The sequence below is a fragment of the Coccinella septempunctata genome, chromosome 9 (assembly GCF_907165205.1).
Source record: "Coccinella septempunctata chromosome 9, icCocSept1.1, whole genome shotgun sequence".
NCBI lineage: Eukaryota > Metazoa > Arthropoda > Insecta > Coleoptera > Coccinellidae > Coccinella > Coccinella septempunctata.
This window is the reverse complement of record NC_058197.1, coordinates 20,680,363-20,694,084: the sequence shown is the minus strand read 5'-3', so window position 1 is coordinate 20,694,084 and position 13,722 is coordinate 20,680,363. Positions and strand designations below refer to the sequence as shown.

Below are 13,722 nucleotides of genomic sequence, written 5' to 3'. Positions count from 1 at the left end.
GATAAGACTACAATGGACTGGGATTGGGGAAGAATGCGTCGGAAATTCGAAATATGAATTGATTTTTTGTTACACGTCGTCGATATTTGGTTAATTCACTCGAAAACTTTCTATGGGGTGTGTTTGTTTGATGGGTTCACGAATTGATTCTGAATGGAGTATGATTTTATTGCACAAAGAGTGCTTCCATACAATTGAACCTTTGGTTTATGGATTCGATCGTCAAAAAAATTTGTTCGGGTGTGCTATCTAACAACAATCCACTTATATTTTGAATTATGAAGTATACAACAAAGAGGAAGTAAGAAGATACATGAATCTTTCGATTCAAAATTTGGAAACAATGGAAACGTATAAGATAGGTTATTAGTGAACTTCGCCGTATTGCAAATGGACCGCTACCAACAATACATCATTCATGTTGGAAGGATTGAAGCATAGACATAGAGACATGGACTGAGCAATGCCAGCATGAAATTGGCTATTTATTAGAAAGAGAGAAAAGCTCGTCGGGATATACCTTTCTCTTTTTTGTTCACATAGAGGTGAGTGTAGACCAATCAAAATTCTAGAAAAAGACAACTGCATTCCCGACGTGTTTTTCTCTCTGTCACTTTTTTTGACCGTATTTCATGCATAGATATAAAGGGAAGGCACAGTCCATGTCTCTATGTCTATGGATTGAAGGAAGAATAAGTGACTTGTATTGAACCACAAAGGTTCAATCTTTGGTTGAGCACTGTGCACCACAGAATTACTACAAACGAGGATTATTTTATGACTGCATCATAACCTATCAAAGTCTTGCTTTTTGACAGATCAGAGTAAAAATTGAAACGAATGTTTTAAGGAAAAAATGTGATTTCTCGCTGTGGCCGGTCTATGGGTATAACGAAGGTTCTAAATCGACGAGAGGCAGAGAACATCATCTTGAATTCCCCACCGGGTATCGGAGAAGATTCAATTTATAGGGGTGGCATGCGACGAAATTCGCGAATTTTCGCAGGGATGTCCCAATTAGGCGGCAACACTCGTTCTCAAATTCGGCGTAGAATTTCGATTTTCGAGTCAATTTGGCGACGACAGAAGCGTCGGTAATTCGAGGCCGTAACCGTCAACCGAGCATCGGCGGCACACAATCCGACGCAGCAGCAGCGGCAACGTCAAGATGATGAAGCAACAAAATGTAATTACGGAACGCACTCCTCCCCCGGTCCCGACATTATTGAAATCGAATCGCCGAATTACCCTTGCCGAAGGGGTCGGAATCATCAACACACAAATGATGTTTAACTTGTTGTTAGATTAACGGAGCGAGAAATTAGAAATTTTATGGTGGAATCGTAAATCGCGGTTATGAGAGCGCCGCGCCGTGCCGAAATTCATTATATGGCCGCTTTACGGCCCGTTTTAAGGCCGACAGCCCACTCCGGGACACTGTTAAAAAAGCCAATATACACTTTACTCGTCCCCCGATTTTCTTCTCTCGACGCACTTCGTTATTACTCAATATCGGGCTTCATTTACTACGCCGCCGTCTGATATTGGCGACCGACGCCATCTACATCGTTATTCCTGCTTTTCCCAAGTCATCTTTGTGGCTATTTTGTTCATACCATCCCAAGTACCCTCAAAAACACCATCTTCTCATCTCATAACACCTTTTTGAGGAGTAACGCCGCACTAAAACCGATTTTATAGAATGCCTAAAAACATCAATTTCTGCGAGCTTTTCTCTGTTATCATTTTGTCGAATTGTCCGTGTTTTTAGAATTATGGGCGAAAATTCGTCAGGATATTGATCTCTGGGTTATTTGGAGTCGGAAAGGTCCTGTGGGCCTTTGCCCGGAAATGCGTCGTTTATAAGATACAGGGCGATTTCGAAAAAGACACTAATTTACGTCTTTCAATTTTCATGTCAGTCCCTGAATAGTAATTCTTGATTTTTTTCTTGGAAACCAGAAAACTGAGAGAGATAAACTAAAATTCCACGCAACTTTTCATTCACACCCTGTATAAAGAAGGTTATCATCAGACGATGAAACGTACCAAGTTGAAACGACGCGATAAATCTCAAGGACGATTGGGTATATTTCCACCGCAAGAAATAGCCATCATCAAACTTTCCCGGTAATTGCCGATGTTGATCGTGTCCTCTATTACCCCCAGCAACCCCAAAAATAGATGTCTCAGCCCCATTTAACGCCGGTCCCATAAAAAAAAAACATAATGGGAAAAAAGAGGGTCGGACAGCATCAGCACCGCGCGACGAAACCCGCGATATGCATACGTGCAGAAGGGACGCCGGCGTCGTCGTCGTCGGAGAGCCGTGAAAAAGGGCCGCAATAAAGAGCCGACGTCGGGTGTCGGTGGGCCGAGATAAGCCCGCTAGATTTAGCGCGCGGATCGTCGGAATTTTATGTCGTATTCCGGATGTTTGGGCAGGTTTGCGACCTGTTCTTATACTTTTACGATGTTTTTGCCGTGCGGATTACCGGCTAAGGGCGCGCGTCGCTACAAAGTTCGATCTTTTTCAATTTTCGCGAAGCGTGAATGCGTCGGGACGAGAACTTCGACGATTGTTTGCATGTTAGGATGCGAGAGATCGGAGAAAACATGAAATTTCCGATTTCACGAGTTGTAATGTAGATAGTATGCTAGCAGGCTTATTTTTCACAATAATTGTGGGTTTGAATTACACCAGATGAACAAAATGCCTGAGATATGATGTCAATAGTAGACTTATCAAGCTTTAAACATATCGAATTTCAATTTCATATCTCTCATACTCATGTTGGGCCAAGCTTGTAACTCTACACCTCAGTCAACATATCGTTACTTGACCGTTTCTTTTATTTGAAGCTTTATTATATAGAGTAGACAATTGAAAAGAAAATAGAGGCTTTGTAGGTCAGTACAACAGAAATATACAGGGTGAGTCTTTGACTCGTACAAATATTTCAACAGTAGATTCTTGTGGTCAAAAGATACACCTTTTTCCTTTACCATATTTTCCGAATCGGCTCTGTTTAAGAGATACAGACTATTGAAAACACAAACAAAAAAAATGTCATTTTTAGTTCTATCTCACAAACTGTTTTATCGAATGGAATGAATTTCGGAATATAGTTTTTCCTTTATTGAGCAACATAAGAACGTCCATCAGAAAAACAGAAGATACAATTGATAAATTATGAGAGGTGCAAATCGAGAGTACTAAGAGAAAACCACTAATCGTTGGTTTCGAGAAGTGCAGAGGGCTGAAACTGTATATCGAGCGAGATGAATGAAATAGGACAAAGATATGTCTTCCAGTTTTTCATTACCAAAAATTCAAAGAACCCAACTCTTGACACTGAGTTGGACGTTATCTTATAAATATTTGAACTTTTTTTAAAATAAAAGTATTCCTCAAATTTTTTCGTATAATGTTCCGTTTTCGAGTAATTTGATGTTCAAAAATTAAAAAGTATCTGTGAAATTTGAAAAATTGTACTTTACTGAATAGAATTCTGTTTAAAAGATCCACAGATCTGTAGTGTCATAGATTCAGCTTGTCATTCTGAAGGTCCAGGGGTGGCACAGCTCATTATGAAAACTTGAAATGGCTATATCTTTTTATCATGGCCGAATTTGTATTGCAAAAAAGGGTTCCTTTTGGCCTCAGAAATATACTGTTGAAATATTTGTACGAGTCAGAGGCTAACCCTGTATAAAAACCTCTGGACACATAGGAATTTGAACTTCTTAAATCAAATTTATTTTGAATAACGTAGATGGGGCAAGTGATACCTCATTTGGAAGGCCTTCCTATATTCTGAGTTCAGCATAGGCGATTTGGTGCTATCGGATTAAATTTGAAGGTTATTAGAAGAGCAGATTGAATTCGGAAGAGTATTCTTTCATAAATTTCCCGAAAATCCACCATTAACAAGCAATAAAAAGCAGGGTGTAGTCCAAAAATGAAGTTCTGGATGAAATATACAGAATGACGAGTCGAGAAAATTTTTTGCATCCATTTATACCAAAATGCCGACCATCAGGGGATCCACACTCGACATGCCCATAACGCTCTCCAGACTGGTCCATTTTTTGCGTCCGCCATTATCCGGAAGGAATCGCTAAAAATGTTCGGAACGGTGGTCGTGTCACACTTGATGAATTCCCTCTTCTACAATCCCTTTCGGAATCGCGTTGATGGCGCATTAGTGGTCGAAATAATCAAGAGTGGTTTTTTTTCCTCGTCTCGTTTTCATTTCGGCCGGGGATGTTTCACGTCATGCGGAATTTTTATATTTCCTGCGGCGTCGGGCGCAGACCGCGGGGAAAACGACCGACTAGAACCTACGAAATTTTATGAATTATTTATTAATGGCCGGGAGATGTGATGGGTGTTGTTTAACGAGTCGACAGAGCGGGTAAAAATTCACTTTTGACGGAGTTTTCAGTGATTTTCGACGGAAAAACCCAACTTTGAAAAACGAATGATTTATTGGGCCTTTATGTCCGAGTCAACAACTCACCCTGTATAACAATAAGCTCGTGAGGATCCAGACAGTAAATCCTAAGTCGATTTTTCAAATCGCCTCGATATATCCGTATAGCCTTATCGAATAAAAGCGCGGACTAGATAAACTGATGTGAAGAAAAAAAAAAGGATTACAGCGATTTCCTCGAGAGCAAAGACCCGATCCGTCCTCCGTTTATTCTGCGTGCGAATCATCCGAAAAAAGGGATCTCCAATTTTTCAGTTAGGAGTTTCGAACGCCAAAATCTGAATAAATCCCCCGGGGGGCTCAACGTCTCAATCAGGTCCGACGACGACGATATAAAAAGCTGTCAGTAGGAGAGACAGCGCGATAAAACAGTTTTCCCATATAGATTTAGGATGCGCTACTGGTCTTGTTTGTATTTTCGCGATTGTTGGGTTAGGTTTTGGCCTTCCTGTGTATCTTATAGATATTACCTGTCAAACAAACTTACCGGATTCGCTGTGTACATTGAGGATACGCCCGTCTTCCTTCACCTCGAAGGTCCCCGAGCTGTCGAACAGTCTCTTACCCCATGTCGGTTTTCTATATTATATCGAGTGCAAACAAGGGACGTATCGATTCCCTACCAAGCCAGGGACGGACCAACAGAACTCATACAAAACGCCATTTTCGAATTAGATCCGGAACAGATACCAACTGGGATGTTTCTAAGGACCTTCGTTATCAGAAATTCTTAGTTCGCATATTCCCAGAGCACTATTATTATTTTGAGCCGTTTTTGAGTAATTTGATGTTCAAAAATTAGAAAGTATCTGTGAAATTTGAAAAATTGGGTACTTTGGCTGAATACAACTCTGTTTAAAAGATCCACAGGTGTGTAGTCTCGCAGATTTATCAAATTATTCTGAAGAGTTTGTTTTTCTAGAGGTGGCACAGCTCATAATAAAAATTTAAAATGGCTGTATCTTTTTACCAGGGCCGAATCGGAAAAAATAGTATAGGAAAAAAGGTTTTATTTAGACCTCAAGAATCTACTCTTGAAATATTTGTACGAGTCAAAGACTTACCCTGTATAAAACAAGGCGAGCATCAAGTGATATGGTTTAATGAAATATTTCACTATGATAATAGTACTTTTGGAATTCCTAACCTCAGAATATTTGATATCGAAGGTGGGACGTAATACATTTGTACAAAAAATTGTAACAAACTGTATGCTTCTAATTTTGGCACGGTGATCTGACTAGTGTGGGTTTCAAGTAACTCTTTAACATATTTCCTACCTACTTCACCGAGTAAAAATGAACTACCCGAGTACTCCAACATGCCAGCGTTGAAATAAAACCAAAACCCCCTAATTTCCGGTCAGTGGCGTCGTCGTGATCGATCAACGAAAAAAAATCTCACCCCCGGCGATCCGAGACATGAACCCTGTTAAAAAATCCGGGAATAGAATACCTCCCGATAAATCGGACGGTCATCAATTATTGTATCGTTTCCTTCGAGCGGCGTCGGCGGCGTCGAAACAAACGAAGGTCGTATCTCATCGGCGTCTGGATCCTATTAATATGGCCGGGCAGAGTGTTACGTGCCACAATAATCGTCGATCTAGTAGGAAGAGGTACGATTATTATGGAGAGAAGGGAAACGAGTATGATGGACGGTCCTGCGAAGATTATAAATTCGGGGAAATTTCGAACGTTTCCTGAAGGAAGCAGTCACGCGATGGTCCGTACTTCGATAACGCAAAACAGATACATAAATTGAATTTAACGACCTTATCTCGAACGCTCGCTGGGTTCTGCTCGCTGCCGACTGATTGCCCTTTTTCACGGCAATCTTGAACACTCTCTATACGCACACCAGGCACGATAAACAGGATTCGAAAAACAGAAAGACGCGACATGTACTAAGAACTTGATAGATTATAATTTTTATTACGAATACGTTTCAACAATTATCACGAATTTATGAAACATAAAATACTTCAAAAGGCAATTCAGGAGTCAAAAAAAGAATGATTGAAAACCCTGGCGTTTTCATCAGCTTTGTGTTCTTATGTGTAATCAGAACTTTACACGTGTATTATCGCCTCACAGATTCAGCTAGGATTAAAACACCTGAGTTTTCAATCATCCCACCAAAATTTCATTTACCAACCTTTCGCAACGGCAAAGAAAACAGTCAGGATCCAGGCCACAGAAGCTGCATTAGTTAAACACGTTCCAGCTGCCATTTTGTTTTGTTCTGTTCTACAAAGTTCTTGTGTATCGCCAGTTTAGCACCAGTAGTTGCCTATAACTATAATCTGTAATTTGAGAAATGGAGATTATTGCTGGAAAAATCAGAGGAAGAAATTACATACTCATGGTAGAATCCGTCTAATGGCATATAAATAAAAAGTTTCCTGAATGAGCTATTTCATTAACCTTGTCTACTTCTTTCTATCCACTCATTATCTTCAACTTCAATAAGACATTTCGTGAATGCTGACATCAAAGTAAATTTTTCTAATACATGAACGTTATTCATTTTTGTCTGTATGTCTGTCTGTCTGTGGAGAAGTGAAGTTAAATAAGGCAAATTCGAGCAGAGCAACAATTCACTTACACCCTATATTGATTATTGTCTGAATCGCAGCGTTTTTTGTTCACTAAGCCTGAGCTTTTGAAAGATTGCGTGGGCATGTTGAGCATTTGTTCAATTCTGCCGTATACGATCCGATAGATACAGCCAAAACCTCGAAAATATTGTCTCGGCACCCCATGTTTACAGTCATCCTAATGGATCGGAAGTAACACACGGATAGACGGTGAAATTCTTCCAGAAAGTTGGAGTACCTACCGCCGCGTCTCTGTCGAGCGATCCTTGGAAGTTTATTACCTATGAAAATTGATTTAAGGGCGCTTTTAACTCGTTTAAATCTCCCTTTCGAATTTTATCTTCGGGCCAGGAGACAATTACCGGCCTCAAAAGTCGTTAGCGACATTTCTCGGCTTACTGTTCGGTCACATGACGAATGAGACTGGTCCTAATCGAATTATAGGCTGCTATTTTTGGTACGCGTCTGTCGACTGTTCAAGAAAATTAGGCGGTTTTCGATTGTCGTCTCGTTAGTTGAACACGCTTTTTAGAAATGTGTCTGGTTTATTGCCAGTCTTAATGGAGATTCTTTCCCTTTGTCTTATAATTAGGAATACATGATGTGTTGATTTTACAATAAACATCATGTTCTTTGAATATTCCATATAGAATCAAATAGTTCGCGCATATAAATATTGATATGTCCGGAGTGAAATCGACCAAATTGCTGCATCTCCCGTAGTTATTAATTTTCATGTAACGTTAATATTCAATGAGCCGCGTCGTCTTTGCCAGCATCAGAGAGAACTGACACCGTCTCATAAACATGCCTGCACACCGTATAATTCTCCAACATCTGCGCCCTTTCCAACGAGGAAGACTCGAAGCAATGAATATTTATAACTTCCTATCTCGTTCGTTCAAATGACGTTTGACTTGTCAAATTTAATTGTCAAATGTTATCTTAATTGTCTCGCGGAGATTGTGGCCACGATATTAGGAAGGTGGAATGTTGGCTAGGAAAGAATCGACGGGATATGTTGAAGGGGCATTTCCTACTCATCTCAAACGGTTATATACTCAATCGGATCTGTATTTTTTTTCTAAACAGGACAAAGCAGCGATGGGCGAGTCAAGTGCCTGAATGGGTGACCTTACTTATCGATTCGAACAAGCAATTTTTTTCATAAAACTTCTGTGAGTCGATTTCGAGGAAGTGAAATTCGGAAAAACAAAAAAATTGATATCTTGAAGAGTTGGGGGCGAAAATTTGGGACCATCCTGTAAAGCGGAACCTTTTACCGCGAGACAAAAAAGTTGGAAATCCCGAAAATAAAAGACCCTCATCGGAATATGCAACTCGAGAGGCTGTTATACATCTCTCGAGAAATTGCTGACTGATACAGCATCCGGAATATATCTGAAGGAGTCTTTGAAGCAAAGATGCTGGGAGAAGGCGAGTCACGTGCACGGACGGAAAAACGGATTTCCCGTGGAAAATCTGCTGAGATCCGGAAGGATGGAAAAAGGAGGACGTTGACCACTTAAATCGGACCGAATTCTTGGTTTATTCGCGCAAGGTTCTCTTCTGCGGGGGATGATGATCCTCGTCATCGGAGGGATGGATAAGTTCTGAGTTTCTATGTAGACAAACAGGAAATTCAGAGAATGAGAGAAACGATACATATTCCATACATTGGTTTCAATTTTCTTCAACTTTTTTCAAGTGACTTTATAAACTCATACATTTTCCGAAGTCCAACCTTTTCCGATACTTCAATCAAGTTTATTTAAAGAAATTCATGTAGATACTGAACGAGTTTGGAATTGCTGACATGGTTCTTTCTATAGGAAGAAAATTCATCGATTACACGACCTCATGCAGCTGCTATGATGATATGTTATACTATTTCTCTTTATCGTTCTGATCCTCAAAGAGCAAGGTGCACCTATCATTGGGATGTCCGGTCAAACAAGATTTTCAAATATTCGTTTCGATTTTTTCAATTATCAGAGAAAAATTCCAAGTTTATTATGTCCAAAGATAGTTTTTATCTTCTACTTAAAAAGGAGCTTAAAACTGAGTAATACATTCTAAAATTTCATGAATTTCGGACTTTCTCATTCCTTATCAAGTAGTCTAATTATGTCTCAGTGCCTTATACCATTTATAAGTTGAGTACGCAACCACGCAACACAAATAGAGCACCAATTTCAAACCAGTTTCTTGCCTACTCCACAATTTATTTGGGTGCTTACTGCAAACGCAAGCACATTCTAATGATAAGTATTTCGTTCATGAATTTTCAAATTAGCAAATTCATTCAAATAAAGGTTTCAAGTAATAAAAACCTTTTTTTCACTTTTAAAATTGTCGTTTGGGCCCTTAGTATCTGATTTTTCTTCATTTATGAAATGAGGATCCTCTGCTGACAGAAATTACTATTTATCTTTCTTCTTCGAATGTTTTTTTCAGGCAAAAGTTTGAAATGTGACGTTTCAAAGAGATACAAATTGATAATCGTCTGTTAAAGTCTAAAACTTTTCCGGTAACCCCCGTACCCCCGGCAAGGATAAAAGGGGGAGAATTCGATACGGTTTCCAAGGCCCCCTAAGTGAGTTAGGGCAACAGTGGAACGGTGCAGCAAAAAGTGGCGGCTGCATTTCGGCAGAATGGCGGAGCTGCGATGAGAAGATAGTCGAGAAACTCGGGGAAAATGTCGCGATATCGCGTTTTCCTCGCCTGATAATGCCCTCGCTGTCCCAGTTTCTCGGCTGCAAATTGAATTTTGACTTCGCTGCCGGCACTGGGAATTTCGGTACAAGTTGGCCGAGGCGGCGAACGAAAAAAAAGACGGTCGGGAATATAGCGCCCCGCCGCCGATAGTTCGGGAGTATCTCTCAAGTTTCGGGCTGATGGAATCTTGAAAATTAAGCTGTTTTATTCCGGCGATGTTGGAATCGATTACTTCGGATATCGAACGGTGAAAGATGAAGAATTTTTTTCTCATTTAACCGTTGATCAAAACTTAGGTCAAGCAGAAAATCGTCAACCAATTTTAACATTTTTTTACGCTTTACTTTTGGGAAGACAAATTTCCAAGGAAGGCTTATTATAGGCTCTATTTGCCCTATTTTATCTTATGAAAAGTAACATGAAAAAAGTACCACCCAGAGCAGGATTCGAACCTACGATCCCCCGATTACCGGTCAGGTACTCTCCCATCTGAGCTACCCGGGCTGACGTAAGGATTAGAAATTTTCATATTATGTATTATAATTCGGACATTAAACAATCATCCATAAAAAGTAACCAAAGTAAAGAAAATTTTTCATTCGAATCGTGCGGACACAGCTAGTCAGGAATACTACAGGATGTCTTATTAATATTGAACGACAAATCTGTCGTGCAGAACCTTTTGATCCGATAAGAACGCTCTCGGTCGGATAGACGGAAAAACGAAAGACTATCAATTCATACGCTTTTTCCCCCCAGTCCTGTTGTCTCTTCATATACGACAATTCCACCATGGGCGTTCTGTAAACAAAGGTAAACAACGTCCGCAGAATAAATTTTTTGTTGCGCCGGCCAACGAGCACACTTGATATTAATAATATCGGCCGTATTGTCCCATCCGGATCCTTCCGATACATTGTTTTGGCAACGGGGCCGATTGTATGTCAACAACAAAGACGTCCCGGAACCTGTTGTTTCCCCGTGGGTTGTTTTTTCGCCGGTCCGAGCCCCCTTTGTCGACGTCGAAACAAAAACACGGCCGAAAAACAGCGGAATCATCTTGGTGCGTTCCGAAAAACGCGCAACAATAACAAAAGACCGCGGAATCATCGAAACCCACCCACTTTTCCGTTCGATTTCACGCGAAGCCTGAATTATGGATTTTTCCGCCAATGTTATCGTTGGCCCCACTCGTATTATTTTCATTCGTTTCCGGCGTGCATTTCCGCCATTATAAATTTATAAATACATAACGTTTTTGTATACTCGGTACGTACGGTCGAACACATACACGAATGATTCATATAGTTGGCCGTGTGTGACGTCCACTTGTCACATTTGTGTCAAAATCGTCTGACGGATTGAGAGGGGTTCATGGCTTGCTTTGTTTCACCTGTCCGTCGTCTGTGTGACGGGAGATTGTTCGGACGTCGAAATTGATATTTCCAATATCGATGGTTTGGTATCTTTTTTTTTATATTCATATCTGGTTTACATGTCACGCAGGAACACGAGAATATCATGCTAATTTGAATATATGATGTGATACGATCTACTACTACGTCGAAAGTCAGGAACTAATAAGAAAATCGGTAGATACTATCATTTCAAGGGTTTGGTTTTTTTTTTATTGTTGATGCCTGGATAAAAAAGATATAAGTAGTATGTATACGAAGTGTCTAGAGAATATAACTTAGAGAACATAATTGTGTTTTTTTTTCCGTAAACGTGACCAGAGTTCAGAAACTCTAGTTGAAGATCTAGTTGCTATCTAGTTGGAGGACATTCAATAATGTGTTCAGAAAGAATCAACAACGATACAGTGTGGGTTTTTGAAAAATGCCCGCTGATCTCAGAATAAAAATGCCTTTCGAATGAGGCATCACATACCCCATCTTTTTTAAACAGGGCGAGACTTTGACTCATACAAATATTAAAAGTAGATTCTTGAGGTCATAAGAAACACTTTTTTCCTTTACCATTTTTTACAATTCGGCTCGGTTTAAAAGATACAGGGTGTTGAAAAATTATGAAAATGTTTTATCGAATGAAAAACCCAAACTATTTTTGTCACAACCGCAAATTCTCCCGCCTTTTATCAATTTTGATCGCCATCCTTAATAAATCGCCCTGTACAGTTACATTGGAGAGGAATTACACAGAATAAGGGCACTTACATCGAAGGATATAACTCTTTCGAGAGATTCGAAATTTCTTTAGAACATTCCTTAACTCTCGAACGTTTTACACATCTCCGGGAAATAAGAGAACTCCAGGCGGATATAATGGCCGTCTCCAATAAATCCTCCAGATAAATACCGTGAAAAAGGATTTCCGAGAAATAAAATCCTAACATAATCGACAAATCGTGACCTCACGATACGCGAATTGATCAGTAAAAGGCATCTGTAACTCGCAGTGCTTACCTCGGGCGAAAAGTAGACTGAGATATTCTTCCCGATAAAAACCCCCTCCGACTCCCCCTCCTGGCCAGCATCCACCGGGAGGATCGGTGATGAATCAGCATGTTTATTGAAATCGCCCGTTCTATCCCACGGGGAAGAGTAGGAGTGACCGACCACTTGATTTATATCTTTAATATGATAACGGCTCGATCGAGAAGGCCGCGGACGAATGACAATTACCGGCCTTTTCCCAGATTTGACAGATATTGGGAAATATGATGGATCCTGCGGGAGGGAGAGACGCGTGTGTTGTAAGTGGAATGCGATGAATTTCATTATCGCCCAGTTGTGTCCCGGAAATTCTACGGATCTGTGGGAGAGATCCAAGTCGGACACGTGGACAGTAACTCGGGGAAAAACTGGTAGTCGTATGGGGTGAGGTAACAATGGCAAGGGACCATTGCCGACTAGATAAATCTCTGTTTAGGTATATGGGAAACGTCTGCGACTACTATGTAGAAGCGAAATATTTTCAGCCTTGGGTTATGCCGGAAATGGACCTAGGGTTCACCCTGTATAGGGTGAGATTTTGGCTCGTGCATTCATATTTGAACCATTGGTTTGTTTCTCAGTTTTCTTTCGAAGTTTCAGGCCGATTCCTTGTCAGGAATACTGCGGGCCCTTTGTATAAAAAAATCCTTACTTCGAGTCAGTGCTTTCTTCATTTCCTATAATTCAAATCATTAATCTACGATCCTAGAACACGATATCATTTCTTTCATTCAGAGAAAAGCCAGGAACTGAAACGCTACGAGTCGTCAAGTGCAATATACCGAGTGATATGCACAAAACGACGACGATATGCATACTCGAAACATGAAGTTAAAGATGAACCCAAGGGAGAGTTTCAGACGAATCAAACTTACTTTCGACCCACTTTGCAGATAGCGCGGTTTAGGCAGCCCCCCTCCTAAGGGGGGGCGTCGAAATATCTGAGGTTATATCGAGTGTATTTCCGAGTTCGGCAGGGAACAAAGACCATGCACCGGATTACCCAAGTTATTATGAACTTTGAGCCCTCAACGCTACGTCGTTTTGTTATGAGCAACGTCTTCGAGATGCCTCACTAATCCCTGGATGAGGCTGGAGAAACTATTCAATCAAACTTATTTTCTATATTAAGCCCCGGTATATACACGAGCTGGATGCCGAAATGTTTACTTTGAAAATCTGTATGGATCCGACGTGGAAATACGTTCATCGATCACCCTATACTGCGATATCTATCGGGTTAATTTTGACCTTGTAGTTTCTATTCTCCACACGTCCAACAGTCTTTCAGATTTCGACACAGAGATAAGAAGCTATTTTCCAGAGGAGATTTTGGTACGTCAGACACGTCTGGCAAATATTGTATGGCAGTATTTGATCAGTTTTTAAGCGTTATAAATTCCTTTCGAGTTTGTATGGTAGAGTGGGCGAAATTGTATCGAAAATTCATCTT

The 13,722-nt window shown here is 40.4% G+C and overlaps 1 protein-coding gene across 1 annotated transcript in view; it reads right to left on the bottom strand.

The window, feature by feature from the left end:
- Positions 1–13,722, bottom strand: part of LOC123320024 — an 86,324-nt gene that overhangs the window by 58,461 nt on the left and 14,141 nt on the right. The window contains exon 2 of the mRNA XM_044907164.1: positions 6,654–6,801. Within this exon, the coding sequence (XP_044763099.1) occupies positions 6,654–6,729 (76 nt within the window). The 5' untranslated portion in view covers positions 6,730–6,801. The remainder of the gene's footprint in view (positions 1–6,653; positions 6,802–13,722) is intronic.